The sequence below is a fragment of the Rhinopithecus roxellana genome, chromosome 12, assembly GCF_007565055.1.
Source record: "Rhinopithecus roxellana isolate Shanxi Qingling chromosome 12, ASM756505v1, whole genome shotgun sequence".
NCBI classification, from domain to species: domain Eukaryota; kingdom Metazoa; phylum Chordata; class Mammalia; order Primates; family Cercopithecidae; genus Rhinopithecus; species Rhinopithecus roxellana.
In genome coordinates, this window is record NC_044560.1 from 3,044,547 (window position 1) to 3,063,666 (window position 19,120).

Below are 19,120 nucleotides of genomic sequence, written 5' to 3' on the forward strand. Positions count from 1 at the left end.
TCCAGAACAGCGACTTGGGGAAAAAAGGAGGCCGGGTGTGGTGGCTCATGGCTCACGCCTATAATCCCAGCACTTTGGGAGGCCGAGCCGGGCGGCTGATCATCTAAGGTCAGGAGTCAGAGACCAGCCTGGCCAACATGGCAAAACCCTGTCTCTACTAAAAATACAAAATTCAGCCAGGCGTAGTGGCACGTGCCTGTAATCCCAGCTACTCAGGAGGCTGAGCCAGGAGAATCGCTTGAACCCGGGAGGCGGAGGTTGTAGTGAGCAGAGATGGCGCCATCGCACTCCAGCCTGGGCGACAGAGTAAGACTCTGTCTCGAAAGATAAAAATTAAAAAACTTGGGAAAAAGGAGATTACCACCCCCACCCTCGGGAGGAGCTTACTTTTCCTGCCCCCAAATTTCTAGGACCTTCTGAAATCCCATTTTGTGCAGGGTCAACAAGTCAGAAAGGAAAAAGGGAAATGGCTGAGCTGAGGGAAGGGGACGCAGAAGCTGTTGCAGAAGACTGAGTCCGCTCTGCTCAGCAGCGCCAGGAAGAGAAGGGCCAGAGCCTGTCCACGGTCAGCTCCACAACAGCACACACTGATGCTTACTCCTTCCACCCCTTGGCTCACTTCTGCCAGATCTGGTGCTTGAGGCAGTAGCAGGAGAGAGACCAAAAGACGAGCTCTGGAAGAAAGAATCTTCCCTCCTTCACCTCAGAGACTCCCAACCACAGTAACTCCCTCTTCTCAGGACTGGAGAGGGAAATGACTGTGAGTGACAGTTCATAGGGAACTGAGGCCTCCAACAGCAGCCCAGGGATCTGGAGCAGCCCCTAAGAACGGGAGTTTTGAGGTCTCGAGCTAGTGCCTCAACATCTCTAAACCTCAGTTTCCCCATCTGAGGATGGGGGTAATAATAACAAATCATTGAAGGTGGCTATGAAGAGAAAGCAGTTAGTATACGCAGCGTCTGGCACACAGACCACTCAACTAGCAGCTGTTATTATGACTACCACGTCAGCTAGAATCAGCATGGAACTGTGCCTAAAACCATGTCAGTCGATGCTTCAGGCCTCTTGGATCTGGCAGCACTGAGATGATCCACCCCACCCTATACGGAGGCACCTGGCGATGGCTGCGGAAGCACCCAGTGACTTTTATCTGCCTGTGTCATAGTTTTTCTCTATGTCACATTTCTGCTCCTAGGGTTCAGCAGGGCATTATTAAAACTTCCGAGCATAAGTTATGCCCTTTCCTGAGAGACAGACACATGGTTTTCATATCAAGCCAGAATGGCACCAGGTTCCAGTGTGATGTCAGGGGTGTCCGAATGGATTTGGCCCAGTGTAACCACAGACCTCCCACCAGACCTGCCCGGGAGGCCCACACCCTCTCAGTCCATCTTACCTGAGGGAGGCCAGCTCCCACCACTGAACCACTGTGGATCATGGGGCCTTCCTTCCCCACAAAGAGCCCTGGGCAGGGTGAAAAAGGGAAGACCACTGGTCAGCGCAGAAATGCTCCTGGGTCAGGAGACCTTGACTACAAAAACTTTCATCGTGACAACTAAACAGAGATGATCCTAAGACTTTATAAGAGAAAGAACCAAATTCTCACCAAATAAGCTCCATTTCAAGTCTTGCTAGAAGAAAAAACACTCCACATTCTAAATTGTGTGTCAGCAAATGACAGCCTGTGAGGCCAGACCACCAGCTCCCCGCCTGGTTTTGCACGGCCCGAGAACTAAGTCCGGCTTTTACGTTCGTAAGTGGACACATGTAAATGGTTACATAAGCATTAACATAAGAGCTTCCATTCTGATTCTTGGACCACAAAGCCTTAAATATTTACTATCTGGCTGCTGACACAAAAAGCTTGCTAATTTTGACAGAAGCGCATTCCACAAACTAAATTCCAAATTCCAAAACTGAAGAGTGTGTTTGTCAGGTATCTGAATGGTAACATACGAACAGTGTCTGCATTTTAAAAAGAGTCCATCAACAAAAAGTGCAAACATCAGTTGTTTGAGGCTGGGCCCTGCAGTTCAAATCTAATAACTGAAATACGTCATGCTTCTTGTCATCTCTGCCCCTTGAGTATTTGAAGGATATAAGTTGGACCCTTCTTACCTCCAGCCACACTGAACAGCACTCCAAGAACCTTGCAGAGCAGGGTCCGGAGACGGACGATTCCTGGCACCTTCACACCATTCAGATAGCATTTGACCTCGGGTATCCCAGAACCTGCTGCCACGGGCTGATGGAGTAGAGCAGGCACACCCATAACTCAAAATCCATTGGTTCTCTGGTTTACCCTCAACAACCTGGGCAGCGGAAGAGGGAGAGCTGGCCACCTTCATTAGCAGCATCAGCATCACCTGGAGGGCTTGCTAAACCACAGCTGCTGGGCCCCACGCCAGAGGATCTGACTCAGGAGGTCTGAGGGGCAATGGGAGGACTTGCACTTTTTTTTTTTTTTTTTGAGACAGAGTTTCACTCTTATTGCCCAGGCTGGAGTGCGATGGCGTGATCTCGGCTCACTGCAACCTCCGCCTCCCGGGTTCCAGCGATCTCCTGCCTCAGCCGCCCGAGTAGCTGGGATTACAGGCATGCGCCACCATGCCCAGCTAATTCTGTATTTTTAGTAGAGACGGGGTTTCTCCACGTTGGTCAGGCTGGTCCCGAACTCCCGACCTTAGGTGATCCGCCCGCCTTGGCCTCTCAAAGTGGCCAGACTTGCACTTTTTAAAGAAAAATAATTTCAACTTTTATTTTAGATTCAGGGATTGCATGTGCAGGTCTGTTACAAGGGTATATTGCATGATGCTGAGGTTTGGGATACAAATGATCCTGTCACCCAGGTAGTGAGCATGGCACCCAACAATTTTGTTTTCAGCCCTTTCCCCCTTTTTTCCTCCCCGCAGAATCTGCACAAGTTCCCTGTGAATCAGCATCACCTGGGGAACCTCTCAACAATCAATTCAGGCACTTCAATTCCACAGGTTCTCATGTGTCAGAGCTGGGGCTCAGGTATGTTTTTTTAAAAGTTCTCCAGGGAATTCTAATGTACTGCCAAGGCTGAGACCCACCATCCTAATCTGGATTTTTCTTTAATCTCACCAGAGGGTGAAACCTTTATCTTTAGTGAACAAGAGGCCACTTTCTGCAGGAATCTGCATTCTCAGTTTCCTGACATTCTGGAAGGAGGTGGGGAAAAGGAGTGCAGGACTCTAAAACCTCCTAAGCGAGCAGGTGAATCAAACCACCTCACCTCAATGAGAACAAGGAGGCTTGCCAGGAAGACAAAGGTGAGGTTAAAACCCAGGAGTTCAAGGAGAGACAGAGCAAGGCAGCCTTTCTGGCTACACTCCTCCACCGCTGCAGAAATTGGGTTAAGGAAACTGTTGATCAGCCGAGGGGTGTCCCTGTCATCACCTGAGAGGGTGCAGCTGCTTCTCCTTTGGATCATGCTGTCTGCTGAGTGCACTTTTTCTCCATATATAAAATTTTTTTGAAAATGCCTGAGATGACTGGGTGCGATGGCTCGTGCCTGTAATCCCAACACTTTGGGAGGCTGAGGCAGGAGGAACGCTTGAGCCTAAGAGTTGGAGGCCAGCCTGGGCAACGTAGTGAGACCACGTTGCTACAAAAAATACAAACATTAGTTGGGCATGGTGGTACATGCCTATGGTCCCTAAGAAGCTAAGGTGGGAGGATCGCTTGAGCCTGGGAGGCTGAGGCTGCAGTGAGCTGTCACTGCACCACTGCACTCCAGCCCAGGCGACAGCGTGAGACCTCATCTCTTAAAAAAAGAAAAAAATCCCAGCACTTTGGGAGGCCGAGACGGGCGGATCACGAGGTCAGGAGATCGAGACCATCCTGGCTAACACGGTGAAACCCCGTCTCTACTAAAAATACAAAAACTAGCCGGGCGAGGTGGCGGGCGCCTGTAGTCCCAGCTACTCGGGAGGCTGAGGCAGGAGAATGGCGTGAATCCGGGAGGCGGAGCTTGCAGTGAGCTGAGATCCGGCCACTGCGCTCCAGTCCGGGCGACAGAGCAAGACTCCGCCTCAAAAAAAAAAAAAAAAAAAAAAGAAACAAAATGCCGGGCGCGGTGGCTCATGCCTGTAATCCCAGCACTTTGGGAGGCCGAGGCGGGCGGATCACGAGGTCAAGAGATTGAGACCATCCTGGCTAACAAGGTGAAACCTCGTCTCTACTAAAAATAAAAAAAAATAGCCGGGCATGGTGGTGGGCGCCTGTAGTCCCAGCTACTCGGGAGGCTGAGTCAAGAGAATGGCATAAACCCAGGAGGCGGATCTTGCAGTGAGCCGAGATCGCACCACTGCACTCCAACCTGGGAGACAGAGCGAGACACTGTCTCAGAAAAAAAAAAAAAAAAAAAAAAAATTGTTTGAGATGCCTTTAACATTAGGAAATACTTCAAACATTACAAAAAGTAACAAATACCCATACCCTCACAACCTCAGCTTTAACAAATCTCAACAACATGCCATATGTGCTCCAGGTATTTTTTAAAAATAAAACATTCAATACCATTTTAAGAAACAAAACAAAACAAAAAAACAGTTTTCCTTCCTCTCTCCCCTGGGAGAAACCATTAACCTGAAATTATTGTGCATATTTCAAGTGTCCATACTGTTGTACACGGCACTTCTATATTCTGTAAGTTCCTCTTTTTTTTCTGAACATTAAGTTTTTGAGAATTAGCCATGTTGATACACACAGCTCTGCGGTTCATTCAGTTTCACTTCTTTTTCTTTTTTTTTTTGAGATGGAGTCTTGCTCATCGCCCAGGCTGGAGTGCAGTGGCACGATCTCGGCTCACTGCAAGCTCCACCTCTCAGGTTCACGCCATTCTCCTGTCTCAGCCTCCCGAGTAGCTGGGACTACAGGCACCCGCCACCACGCCCGGCTAATTTTTTGTATTTTTTAGCAGAGATGGGGTTTCGCCGTGTTAGCCAGGATGGTCTCCATCTCCTGACCTCGTGATCTGCCCGCCTCGGCCTCCCAAAGTGCTGGGATTACAGGCGTGAGCCACCGCACCCGGCCTCACTTTCACTTCTGTCTAAAATTATTTTTTACAATCTACAGAAATGACATGATGTCTAAAATGATACCATATGAATGTGCCACAATTTTTCCATTCCCCCATTTGGTGATTCCAGCTTTTTGCTATCACAAAGCTATAATTATCATCTTTGCACATGTCTATGGTTCACATCTGTAAGAGGAATTTATGAGTCACAGGAATGTGTACTTTCCTTTTTCCAGAGGTTTACTGGCCACTCATTCTCTTTTGATAATTCCAGTTCACATCCTTTGCTTGTTTTCCTTCTATTGGACCATCTGGTTTTTTTTTTTTTTCTGATTGCATTGCAGGAGCTCTTCCTCTATTCTTTTTTTGAATCGGAGTCTCACTCTGTCGCCCAGGCTGGAGTACAGTGTTGCAATCTCGACTCACTGCAACCTCTGCCTCCTGGGTTCAAGTGATTCTCCTGCCTCTGCCTCCCAAGTGTCTGGGACTAAAGACGCACACCACCACACTAGGCTAATTTTGTATTTTTAGTAGAGACAGGGTTTCACCATGTTGGCCAAGCTGGTCTCGAACTCCTGACCTTGTGATCCGCCCGCCTCGGCCTCCCAAAATGCTGGGATTATAGGCGTGAGCCACCATGCCCAGCCACTTCCTGTATTCTGGATACTAACTATCTGCCTCTTAACTGCATAGTAAATAACCTCTCTCAGGCTGTGGCCTTGTTTTTCACTTTATGGTGTTTTATTATTGTTATTTTGGAGTTTTTGTCTTTATAAATAAAATATGTACTTTGATGTGGTCAAGTTTATTGATTTTTTTTTTTTTTGAGACAGAGTTTTGCTCTTGTTGCCCAGGCTGGAGTGCAATGGCATGACCTTGGCTCACTGCAACCTCCATCTCCCGGGTTCAAGCGATTCTCCCGCCTCAGCCTCCCAAGTAGCTGGGATTACAGGCACCTGCCACCACGCCCAGCTATATTTTTGTATTTTTAGTAGAGATGGGGTTTCACCATGTTAGCCAGGCTGGTCTTGAACACCTGACCTCAGGTGATCTGCCTGCCTCACCCTCCCAAAGTGCTGGGATTACAAGCATGAGCCACTGCACCCAGCCACTGATGTTTTTTCTTATAATCTGTGCCTTTTGGAGTTTTAAGAAATTATTCCCTACTCTTGACAACATATAGTCTCCTAAAGTTTTGTTTTGTATATTTACATTTTCATCTGGAATTTATCTTTATTTATAGTATAAAATAGGAATAAAACTATTTTTCCATACGGATCACCCACGTCCCAGCATCTTTTTTTTTTTTTTTTTTTTTAAAGACAGGGTCTTGCTATGTTGCCCAGACACAATCATGGTGCACTACAGCCTCAAACTCCCTGGGCTCACCTCCTAAGTAGCTGGGACTACACAGATGTGTATTTTTATTTATTAAATAACACAGCATCTTTTATTAAATTATTCATCACTCCCTCGCTGATTTGTAGTATTAACTGTCATTCACCAAAGTTCCACGTATGTGAGGACTAGTTTCTGCTTCTCTATCATTTTCCACTGTCTAGGTATTCCTACACCAATACGACCAATTTCAATGACTACATCTTAAATTGTATGACTTTTTTTTTATTTTTCCTAACTCCCCAAACTTGTAAATTTTATAAGACTTGGTATCTGGCAGGGTCAAGTCCACCTTCTTGTTCAGAACTGTACTGACTACTTTTGGCCCTTTACTCTTCTACACAAATTTAGAAAGAACTTCTGAGTTCCACAACAAATTCTATTGGAATTTTGATTGGAACTACATTAAATTTACAGACTGGGGAGTACAGGCATCTTTGTGGCATCTGTAATCTCACCAACCACAAACATGGGTACACATCTTTGTTTATTAAAGTCCTGCTTTTGTGTCTTTCAGTGATCATTAAAAATATTAAAGCTGAATAGCTAATAGTGGCCCTTCTAGTATCATGTTTACTGTTAAACCCATTTCCTTTTTTTTTTTTTTTTTTTTTTGAGACGGAGTCTCGCTCTGTCGCCCAGGCGGGAGTGCAGTGGCCGGATCTCAGCTCACTGCAAGCTCCACCTCCCGGGTTTACGCCATTCTCCTGCCTCAGCCTCCCGAGTAGCTGGGACTACAGGCGCCCGCCACCTCGCCCGGCTAGTTTTCTGTATTTTTTTTTTTAGTAGAGACGGGGTTTCACCGTGTTAGCCAGGATGGTCTTGATCTCCTGACCTCGTGATCCATCCGTCTCGGCCTCCCAAAGTGCTGGGATTACAGGCTTGAGCCACCGCGCCCGGCCAATTTTTTTTTTTTTCTTTTTAAGACGGAGTCTCACTCGGTCGCCCAGGCTGGAGTGCAGTGGCCGGATCTTGGCTCACTGCAAGCTCCACCTCCTGGGTTTACGCCATTCTCCTGCCTCAGCCTCCTGAGTAGCTGGGACTACAGGCACCCGCTACCTCGCCTGGCTAGCTTTTTTGTACTTTTTTTAGTAGAGACGGGGTTTCACCATGTTAGCCAGGATGGTCTCGATCTCCTGACCTCATGATCCGCCCGCCTCAGCCTCCCAAAGTGCTGGAATTACAGGCTTGAGCCACCGCGCCCGGCCTGATAAACCCATTTCTACGTAAGAAAGAATCTTGGTGACCACTGAAGTCCATGAAAACCAGGAACCGTGAAAAGGATACACGTCTGTACTACTCCGAACTTGAGTTGGGTGAAGAGTCGCACAAAAAAGTCCACAAAGAGACCCACCTGTGAAGAGCAAGAGATCTATCACACAGCCTTATTTCCAAGTGTAGTACAGGTGTGCTTCTCTTGAAGGCATCTCCTCCCCAACTGCATGTATGGAGGCTGCTCACCAGCCAGCAGCACGTGAATGCACAGCAGAAAAGCTCAGAAGGACGAGATCCCTTCCCCAGCCCGGTCCCACTGCCCCTCCAAAGAACAAACGCAGAGGGTACAGCTAAGTTGAGTGAAGCAATGGAAAACAAAGAGGGAAGCAGGTGCAGAAAAAGATGTGAGACCAAGAAAGACTACTGACACAGGGGTGTCCAATCTTTTGGCTTCCCTGGACCACATTGGAAGAAGAATTATCTTGGGCCACACACAAAATACACTAACAATAGCTGATGAGCTAAAAAAAAGAAAATCTCAAAAAAATCTCATGTTTTAAAAAGGTGTATGAATCTGTGTTGGGCCATGGGTTGGACAAGCTTGCTTTAAAACACAACATTCATTTAGGTGTATGTGATTTTTGCATGTTCGTTATTAGCAGGTTCTATTTTATAAGTCATTATTTTGACTTAAAATCATCTTTTTTTGAGATGGAGTCCTGCTATATTGCCCAGGCTGGCCTTGGGCCTTGGACTCCAGGGCTCAAGAAATCCTCCTGCCTCAGCCTCCCAAGTAGCTGGGACTACAGGCACACCCCACTGTGCCAGGATAGACTTAAAACCATCTTATAGTCCATAGTTACTCTGGGTAGAGAAAACAACCAAATTCCAATATTCCGCTCTCCAAAGTGCTCAGGGCTGAAAGGAGAACTAGAAAGACTTTTAATTTTATGGATTCAGGATCGAAGGCTTCTTGCCTTTACCTCTGGCCTTCCCTCAAGCCAATGCCTAGAGGCTTTTTAATACTGAAGCCATAAGTGGCCACACATCAGTGGACAAGAGTTGGGAGTCCTATATCATAAAGGCAGGTCTGCCTTCCTAAAATACAAAGGTAGGAGGTAAAGTTGTTTCAGCTGGAGTAACCCTTATCTGAAATGCTTGGGACCAGAAGTGTTTTGGATTTCAGATTTTTTTTTTTTAATATTTGCATTATACTGGTTAAACATCCCAAATCCAAAAATCTGAAATACAAAATCTGAATGCGCCAATGAGTATTTCCTCTTAGCATCGTGTTGGCATTCAAAAAGTTTTGGATTTTCCAGCATTTTGGATTTTCTGATAAGGGACACTTAACCTGTAGTACTGATGAGTGACAGCTCCAAAGAGTTTGATAAAAAAGTAGCACAAACACTAACAACTGGAGGTCTAATGACTAGCTTATTATAGAGAAATCTGCAACCAGAAACATATATAGCAAAATAAATACCTTGAGATTTCTTTTTTTTTTTTTTTTTTTTTTTTAAGGAGACAGGGTCTCCCTGTGTTGCCCAGGCTGGTCTCAAACTCCTGGGCTCAAGCAGTCCTCCTGTCTTGGCCTCTCAAAATGCTGGGATTATAGGTATGAGCCACCGTGCCTGGCCCAACACCCTGAGATTTAAATAAAACAATAAATCAACCCAAGTTCCCCCAAAATGGTATCCATCAGAATGTCACTGAAGAGGGCTTCTGAGTGCCATCAGTCTTACCTAGTAAGATGTTCGTTTACTTGTGGATTTACTATAGTAAAAATTTGATGCACGCCATGAAAATAAAAATCGTGATTGGCCCCTGTGGCTACATTATACCAAACACATGTGTACATTTTCCAGGCATATCATGTCAAATTAAGTAGGAGGCTTGTGGCCAGTTCAAGAGAAAAGTGGTAAACAGGCTGCTACTGAGAACAGACACCCCATCCCAACACTATACTGACCGGAATCAGATTTGACATGGATCATTTTGACTGATGCTGATTTTTCCAGCTTCTCTTCTTCATATTTAACAATGTGAAGTCAGCAGTTCTGGTTCCAGACTTTTTGCTATCCTCATGTTTGGCCATGTTTCCAATCTTGCCCTGTCTGTGATTCACCTGTGAAGCTGCCGCCTCCAGCAACTCTTTTCATATGGGCATATCATATCCCTTCATGAACAGCTGCTGGCTCTATCTTCCAGATAACATTAACGACATGCAGGGAGGAGCCCAGGATAGCACCATGAACTCCCTGCATGAGATCAAGATCTGCGTTGTGCCATCCTGTTCACTGGCATGCTGTGCTAAATGAAGGGCATGATATTCACAGTTCCATACCCACGACTTTGCTTTTTCCCTAAAGAGTGATCTCATGCCTGCCTAGAGTCCTAACCACTCGGGAGGCTGAGGTAGGAGGATCACCTGAGCCCAGGAGGTCGAGGCTGCAGTGAACTATGATCACGCCACTGTGCTCCAGCCAGGGTGACAAAGCGAGACTCTGTCTCTATTTAAATTAAAAAAACAAAAAAAAAAAAGTGACTGTAACATCCATTATTTACTCTACCCAATGCGTTCTCTACCCACTAGGGAGACACGTTATCTAGTTGATCAGGTATATTATAGATTATGATCCATAATCATATCATAAAAAATAACTCCTGCCCAAACCTTTGAGCACTTCAAGAGCACCATCGTCATGTGTCTCGCTTTCATTTCACAAAGCAAAAACCAGGGAAGTATGAAAAACTGTGCCAGGATTATTCATTTAAAAAAAAAAAGGGAGAAAGAAAAGGTACTCTTGATTATAATGACAAGCGTTATAGTGTTATAATGTTATAAATGCTATAATGATAAATAACAATGTCATTCACCAGGCCAGGGCTTTCCCTGTAAGCCCCTCCAGCCCTCTGGCCCACCATCCCTCCAGGCCCTGCCTCCTCACCAGGCCAGTGCAGACTCCAATGGCAAACACCACCATCCACTTCACCACCTCATACCTTCGACCTTTCTGTTAACACAGGAAAAGAATGATTCAGTTTACAGGGTTATGGTGGCAGAGGGGAAGAAACACATCTTGGCCTACCAGTTTTAAGCTAAATTCCACGTGGAGAGCAGGCACAGTGAAGATGATGTTGAGATTTCAGGTGCTTTACAATGCAAAAATTATGGACTCTTTAAGAGGCTGGGCAAGCTGCACTGACAGGGGGAACTCTGGTTGGCAGGATAAAGGCCTAGGGAATAAATGCCAACATAGGCCTACCTTGCAGATAGCATGGGTTTGGTTCCAGACCACCACAATAAAGCAAATATCACAATAAAGAGAGTCACATGAGTGTTTTGGTTTCCCAATGCATATAAAAGTGATGTTTACACTATACTGTGGTCTATTAAGTGTGCAATAGCATTATGCCTACAAAAATGTACATACCTTAATTAAAAAATACTTTATGGCTAAAAAATGCAAACAAACTGCATGCTATTGGAAAAATGGCACCTGGCTCAACACAGGGTTGCCACCAACCTCCAGTTTGCAAAAACTGCAGTATCTGCAAGGTGAAATAAAGCAAAGTGCATAAAGTGAGGTCTGCCTGTATCGCAGGAAAATGTTCAAAAAACAAAGGGTAAAGATATTTACTGGGATCTTTAGAAGAGAAAAAAAATGCCATGTTAAGACTGATTTGATCCCCAGAGATGAAGGATTGTGAGACTCACCTTATTATCCATGGTCTCCAAAACTTCCAGGTAAGGGTCATTGATACAGCGATCATAATCCAAACTCTGAAAAAGAGGCAAAGGTGAGTCAAAAAGTCCCATCAGGTGAGAAGACCTGCAAAGGGACAAACCTCTGGGTTCCTGCTACTCAACATGTGGATGGGCAGAGCAGTGGCACCTGCAGCATCCAGGAGGAGCTGGTTCAAAATGCGGAATCTGGCCAGGCGCGGTGGCTCACGCCTATAATCCCAGCACTTTGGGAGGTCAAGGCAGGTGGATCACCTGAGGTCAGGAGTTTAAGACAAGTCTAGCCAACATGGCGGAACTCCATCTCTACTAAAAATACAAAATTAGCTGGGCGTGGTGGCGCGCACCTGTAGTCCCAGCTACTTGGGAGGCTGAGGCAGGAGAATCTCTGGAACCTGGGAGGCGGAGGTTGCAGTGAGCTGAGATCGCACCACTGCATTCCAGCCTGGGTGACAGAGCAAGACTCTGTCTCAAAAACAAACACCAAAACCAAATGCAGAATCTCAGACTTTCTGCAGCCCTGCAGCCCTAGGTGACTCAGATGCACATTACAATTTGAGCGGTGTTGCTTTAGGTTCACACTTCATGCTTTAGGATAAGTTTTAAATTACCTATTTTTAAACTTCCTGTTTTGGCAAAATATGTAAAGACCTTTAGCTATCATGAGCTTTATGAAACTTACTCCATTAGATGTGAGCAAAAGTTTCAGTTAGTCAGAACCAAATTAATTTAGAATGTCAATTAGTTATAATTATCTTTTGTAGTTAGTGTCTATGGAAATGAGGTTAGTCACAAGATAAACTAATAAGGAAAGTATTTTTAAAAGCAACTTCAACTTTATGTTAGGAAGAGGCACAGACTCAGCTTGGCTCTCGGCTCCTAAAACTTCTACATCTAAAGCAGCATCCTTTACAACATGCATCACAGAACACAGAAATACTGCAAGCAACTTGCAGGTATGCCACAGACATTTAGAGAAACAATTCAAAGGAAATCATTTTAGTTGTCTTGTTAGAGAGGCAGCAGTCTGGGCCAGGCGCAGTGCCTCACGCCTGTAATCCCAGCACTTTGAGAGGCCGAGGCAGGAAGATCGCTTGAGGCCAGAAGTTCGAGACTAGCCTGGGCAAGATGGTGAAACCCCATCTCTACTAAAAATACTAAAGTTAGCTGGGAGTGGTGGAGCACGCCTGTAAACCCAGCTACTCAGGAAGCTAGGGCAGGAGAGCTGCTTGAACCTGGGAGGCGGAGGATGCAGTGAGCCGAGATCTTGCCACTGCACTCCAGCCTGGGCAACACAGCGAGACTCTTATCTTAAAAAAAAAAAAAAAAAGACGCAGCAGTTTGGCAACAAAGAAAAATGGTCAGCCATGAGCTTTCCTTCCTACAACCTGTTCCTACCCACATCAGCTGGACGCTAGCCAAGTCGCAGCCACACTCCTGGACAACAGTTTCATTTCACGTCAGCCAAACACATGTGATGAATGACAATTTATTCTATCTATATGTCTACCTATAGTCCAAATTCCTTTTTTATGAGTCCTAGAGTACCAACAGGTGACTGAGTAAATCAATTATACATCCAAATATAGAAGACTATACACCAATAAAATGATTACAGTTAAGTCTATACAGAAAGATATGGAAAATGTCCAAAAATTATTTGGCAAAAGAGTAAGATGCAATTAAAAAATAAAAATAAAGCAGGATGGAGAATTAAAAGTATAATATCCTTTTTTGATTAAACAAAATTAGGATTATTTGCACATCAGCATTCATAATGGGAAAACATCCGTGAGGTAGTGCTTAAGAGGATATTTGCTTCTGGGAGTTGTCTGAAATTCTCATGGCACAAATGGTGTGCTTTTTTATATTTAAGAAAATGATCAGCTGGGCACGATGACTCACGTCTATAATTCCAGCACTTTGGGAGGCCGAGATGGGTGGATCACTTGAGGCCAAGAGTTTGAGACCAGCCTGGCCAACATGGCAAAACCCCGCCTCGACCAAAAATACACAAATTAGCTGGGCGTGATGGCACACACCTGTGATCCCAGCTACTAGGGTGGCTGAGGCAGGAGAATCGCTTGGACCCAGGAGGTGGAGGCTGCAGTGAGCTGAGATCTTGCCACTGCACTCCAGTCTAGGTGACACAGTGAGACTCTGTCTCAGAAAAAAAAAATCTTTTTTACTGATCAGAAAACAAAAAAACACAGTGAGGAAAAAAGTACTTTTAGAAACTAGACTCATCTATAAGTGATTAAACATATATGCACATACATATCTATTATAGCGGCCAACGGGAAAAGCTTTCCTTTTCACCCTCTGAAGGTCTGCTGAAAGTGAACTGACAAAAGGCAGATTAATGGGAGTAAAGGCATCCAGACTTATTTAACATGCATTGCACAGGGGAACTGCAGAATGATTACCCAATAACCCCAATGAGATACAGATGCTTCTATACCCTTCTTCAGAGGGGAAGGGGAAATGGGGATGTGGGAGGAAATAATTCTTAGTGGGGAATGAATGGATCTGGGAGGCAGACATTATCTTGTGAATGATTCTCTTTGGAAACTGAACGGGACAGTGAACAAACAGTGGTTTGGGACAGTTTGTCTGGGCTCTAGGTATGTTGTTTGGTCTTCAGTCTCCTCTGTGAGATGAGTTTTAACATTCCCTGGTTAATGACATTTCAGGAAAGGGATCAAAGACAACTGTGTTCCTCTTTGGTAGGTCCAGTTTCTAGGTAGATAAGGGAACGGCAGAGAAGAGCCTCATCCTGTGCTTTGGGAGAGACAAAGCGTGAGGGTGGAGAAGGTCAGAGAGAGACCTCCAGGCTGTTTCAGCATATCAAAACACCGTATTTCCAGGTATCATTTTCTAAGCCCCAACAATACACATACACATAAACAGACTTTGTCTTTTTTCCTTTTTTTTTTTTTTTTTTGTTGAGCCGGGTATCTTTCGTTTGCTAATGAGATGAGTGGTGGCTGGGGGCCCTTAGATAGCTTCAGAAAAGAGGCTGGTCACCAGAAAGACCAAGGCAGGATTAGCGGGGTGGGAAACCCATCCCTCCAGGGAGGAGACTGAAGCTGAAGGTTAAGCTGATCACCAACGGATGGTGATGTAATCAATCATGACTGCATAAAAAAGCTTCCATAAAACTCCAAAAGGACACGGTTCAGAGAGCTTCCAGATAGCTGACCATTTGGACGTTCCTGGAGGGTACTGTGCCTGGAGAGGGGATGGAAGCTCCGTGCCCCCTCCTACGTTCCTTGAATCTCTCCATCTGGCTGTTCTTCTGTATCCTTTGTAATATCCTTTATTAATAAACTAGCAAACGTAAGTAGCGTTTCTGTGTTTTCTTTTTTTTTTTTTTTTTTTGAGACGGAGTCTGGCTCTGTCGCCCAGGCTGGAGTGCAGTGGCCGGATCTCAGCTCACTGCAAGCTCCGCCTCCCGGGTTTACGCCATTCTCCTGCCTCAGCCTCCCAAGTAGCTGGGACTACAAGCGCCCGCCACCTCGCCCAGCTAGTTTTTTGTATTTTTTTTTTTTTTTTTTTTTTTTTTTGAGACGGAGTCTCGCTCTGTCGCCCAGGCTGGAGTGCAGTGGCCGGATCTCAGCTCACTGCAAGCTCCGCCTCCCGGGTCCACGCCATTCTCCTGCCTCAGCCTCCCGAGTAGCTGGGACTACAGGCGCCGCCATCTCGCCCGGCTAATTTTTTGTATTTTTTAAGTGGAGACGGGGTTTCACTGTGTTAGCCAGGATGGTCTCGACCTCCTGACCTTGTGATCCGCCCGCCTCGGCCTCCCAAAGTGCTGGGATTACAGGCTTGAGCCACCGCGCCCGGCCAGTTTTTTGTATTTTTTAGTAGAGACGGGGTTTCACCGTGTTAGCCAGGATGGTCTCGATCTCCTGACCTCGTGATCCGCCCGTCTCGGCCTCCCAAAGTGCTGGGATTACAGGCTTGAGCCACTGCGCCTGGCCATGACCTATTTTTAAAACCAGATACTGTTACTTCTCCTTTGCTATAACTAACTTCTTTTTATTTCTGCAGTATATATTGCTCTTTGGTTTAGGGGACTAACAACTTTTTTAGAAAATAAAATTTTATGTGTCTTGCAGGGCTGTTACAGGGGGTTATGAGCAAAATGGCACCTGGCTGGGAGGGAGGTGGGGGCTGAACCAGCCCCAATTCAACCAGGAAAGGGCATCTTAGTGTTCACACCAAAACCACCTTCAACTGGCTGTGAGCTAGGGGTGCTGCTATGGCCAGTGGGGGAGGCCTTTAATTCTAGGTCTTACGTTCTGAAGGCGCCTCTTTCTAATTCAAAGGTATAATATAAATAGACTGTGTGACCTGCATGAAAACATTCCTGTTTGTAATGGCACATCTCACAGAAAGTCACTATTATTCAAATCACCTATAATGAGAATGGATGTCAAAATGGGATTCTAACATTTTGTAAGACCCCGAATTTATCAAATAAAGAGTCAAATACATGCAATGAACTCTTCCTGAGACAGGAAGGAGAAGGGGCACTTTTTAGAAAGTTATTCAACAGAAGGGTTTTTTTTTTTTTTTTTTTTTTTTTTGAGACGGAGTCTCGCTCTGTCGCCCAGGCTGGAGTGCTGTGGCCGGATCTCAGCTCACTGCAAGCTCCGCCTCCCGGGTTCACGCCATTCTCCTGTCTCAGCCTCCCGGGTAGCTGGGACTACAGGCGCCGCCACGTCGCCCGGCTAGTTTTTTGTAGTTTTTAGTAGAGACGGGGTTTCACCGTGTTAGCCAGGATGGTCTCGATCTCCTGACCTCGTGATCCGCCCGTCTCGGCCTCCCAAAGTGCTGGGATTACAGGCTTGAGCCACCGCGCCCGGCCAACAGAAGGGTTTTCTAGTTGATTGACTATCAAACAAGGTACAGAAAAAGCCTATAACCCCATTCATTAAAATATGACTATTAACACCTTACTAAATATCCTTCTACATCCTTACCCATATTTTTATACACATGCTTTTAATACATGTTTTAAGTAACAAAAATGAGATTCCACTAAATCAACTATTTTAACCTGTCCCACTCACTCCCCTCTTTATTATACTTTGTGTGTCAAGTCGATTTATTTATGGATTACATAAAATCCAGACTTTTCTGATTAAGTGCCTGAATGAATTTGCTCTTACACCAAAGCAAATGCTCTCAAGAAGCTCATTCTTGAAGATGGTTGAGAAATATGAATGACTAATATGAAAAGAACATTAATCCATGAAATGTACATGAATATGGCCAGGTGCAGTGGCTCACGCTTGTAATCCCAGCACTTGGAGGCTGAGGTGGGTGGATCACCTGAGGTCAGGAGTTCAAGACCAGCCTGGTCAACATGGTGAAACCCCGTCTCTACTAAAAATACAAAAATTAAAAAAAAAAAAAAAAAATACAAAAATTAACTAGGCATGGTGGCGTATGCATGTAGTCCCAGCTACTCGGGAGGCGGAGGTAGGAGAATAGCTTGAACTCGGGGGCGGGGGTAGAGGCTGCAGTGAGCCAAGACTGCACCACCGCATTCCAGCCTGGGCGTTCTGTCTCAAAGGACAGCAAAAACAACAAAACTTTACATGAATATGCATATCAGCTGAAGGCAAGTGCATTACAAATGTAAGTGCAATTTAGTAGGAGGGGTGAGGGAACCTGGGTGTCTATGGGGAAGCCTTGGTGAGCTCCTAGAAGTAGGATGAAGGCTGTGAGACAGTCTCAGTCCTGGTGATACAGTCAGGATGATGTGACAGGGTTCAGTAAGAGAGTGCAAGGTGACCGAACAATACAGAGTATCTTATACTAATTCCTGCAAACTTCTCTACTATGTGCAAGGAAACAAATACTTACGAAACAGAAGAAAATGGCCAGGCATGGTGGCTCATGCTTGTAATCCCAGCACTTTGGGAGCCCGAAGTGGGATCACCTGAGGTCAGGAGTTCGAGACCAACCTGGTAAACATGGTGAAACCCTATCTCTACTAAAAATACAAAAATTAGCCGGGTGTGGTGGTGGGTGCCTGTAATCCCAGCTACTCAGAAGGCTGGGGCAAAAGAACCCCTTGAACCTAGGGCGGGGCGGAGGTTGTAGTGAGCTGAAGTCGAGCCATTGCACTCCAACCTGGGCACCAAGAGTGAGACTCCATCTCAAATTTTAAAAAAAGAAAAAAAAAAAGAAATAGAAGAAAACACAGCAGTGGATACAGTGCTTTTGGTTCATTGAAAGCAGTCCCATCAGAGTAGCATATTAAACTATACAAAAGGGTCCAAATGGCAAAATCCAGACAGTAGAAAATCCCACGGTCCTAATTATGTTGTGAAATAACTTACAAAAAAAAAAGATGAAGGAAGAACCTACAGATTAAAAGAGATTTAACAGATCTATCAAACAAATAAAAAAGGACCTTTTTGGAACCTGATACAAAGAAAGTTAAAATACATATGACATTTACAAGAAAACTGGAAAATCTGCACAGTAGATATTTGATATCAAGAAATTGCTAATTTTTTAGATGTGGTAATAGTACTGAGTTATGCTTTTGAAAAGTCCTTATCCGTTAAGAGATGCACATTGAATTATGGGTGAAATAATATGATGTACAGAATTTCTTTCAAAATAACATGGGAAGGGCGGCCAGGTATGGTAGATCATGACCGTAATCCCAGAACTTTGGGAGGCTGACATGGGAGGATCGCTGGTGTCAAGGCGTTTGAGACCAGCCTGGGCAACACAGGGAGACTGTCTCTACTTTAAAATACACACACACACACACACACACAATTAAAAAATAATAAAATGAGAAAGGAGAAGTGGATAATGAAAGCACAGACAAAAGAAGACTGGGCTTGAGTTAAATCACTGTGGAAGCTGTGTGATGAGGACAAGGGGTTTCTTTTTTTTTCCTTTTTTTTTCTTTTTTGAGACGGAGTCTTGCTCTGTCACCCAGGCTGGAGTGCAGTGGCCGGATCTCAGCTCACTGCAAGCTCCGCCTCCCGGGTTTACGCCATTCTCCTGCCTCAGCCTCCCGAGTAGCTGGGACTACAGGCGCCTGCCACCTCGCCCGGCTAGTTTTTTGTATTTTTTAGTAGAGACGGGGTTTCACCGTGTTAGCCAGGATGGTCTCGATCTCCTGACCTCGTGATCCGCCCGTCTCGGCCTCCCAAAGTGCTGGGATTACAGGCTTGAGCCACCATGCCCGGCCTGAGGACAAGGGGTTTCAACAGATTATTCTATCTGTTTTTGCATATAGTTGAAATCCTTCATAATAAAAATTTTTAAAAAAGTGCTACACCACAAATCCTAATGTTGACACTAAATTCTAAGGCAAAAGTAAGATGAAATATTGAAAAGAAAGTTAGCCTGGGAATGTTATTGTCTAGCATATTAATTTTTTAAGTCCATATGACTTTTTTTTTTTTTTTTGAGACAGAGTTTTGCTCTGTCACTCAGGCTGGAGTGCAGTGGTGCAATCTCGGCTCACTGCAATCTCCGCCTCCCGGGTTCAAGGGATTCTCTCACCTCAGCCTCCCGAGTAGCTGGGATTACCAGCTCATGTCACCGCGCCCAGCTAATTTTTGTATTTTTAGTAGAGATGGGGTTTTGCCATGTTTGCCAGGCTGTTCCTGACCTCAGGTGATCCACCACCTCAGTCTCCCAAAGTGCTGGGATTACAGGCGTGAGCCACC

At 45.3% G+C, this 19,120-nt stretch overlaps 1 protein-coding gene across 4 annotated transcripts in view; it reads right to left on the reverse strand.

Moving 5' to 3' along the window:
• The window catches only part of CLCN6 (chloride voltage-gated channel 6), a 38,897-nt gene that overhangs the window by 17,410 nt on the left and 2,367 nt on the right, over positions 1-19,120 (reverse strand). For 3 of the 4 annotated variants that reach the window (XR_747305.2, XM_010357372.2, XM_030942219.1), the window contains 6 exons: positions 11,382-11,447; positions 10,612-10,677; positions 7,733-7,799; positions 3,260-3,366; positions 2,119-2,245; positions 1,397-1,464 (listed from right to left, as the gene is read on the reverse strand). Coding sequence is in view for 3 of the 4 variants with exons in the window: in XM_010357372.2 (XP_010355674.1) it covers positions 1,397-1,464; positions 2,119-2,245; positions 3,260-3,366; positions 7,733-7,799; positions 10,612-10,677; positions 11,382-11,447 (501 nt within the window). In the remaining variant the exon portion in view is untranslated. The remainder of the gene's footprint in view (positions 1-1,396; positions 1,465-2,118; positions 2,246-3,259; positions 3,367-7,732; positions 7,800-10,611; positions 10,678-11,381; positions 11,448-19,120) is intronic. The other variant, XM_030942218.1, reaches the window with a different exon arrangement.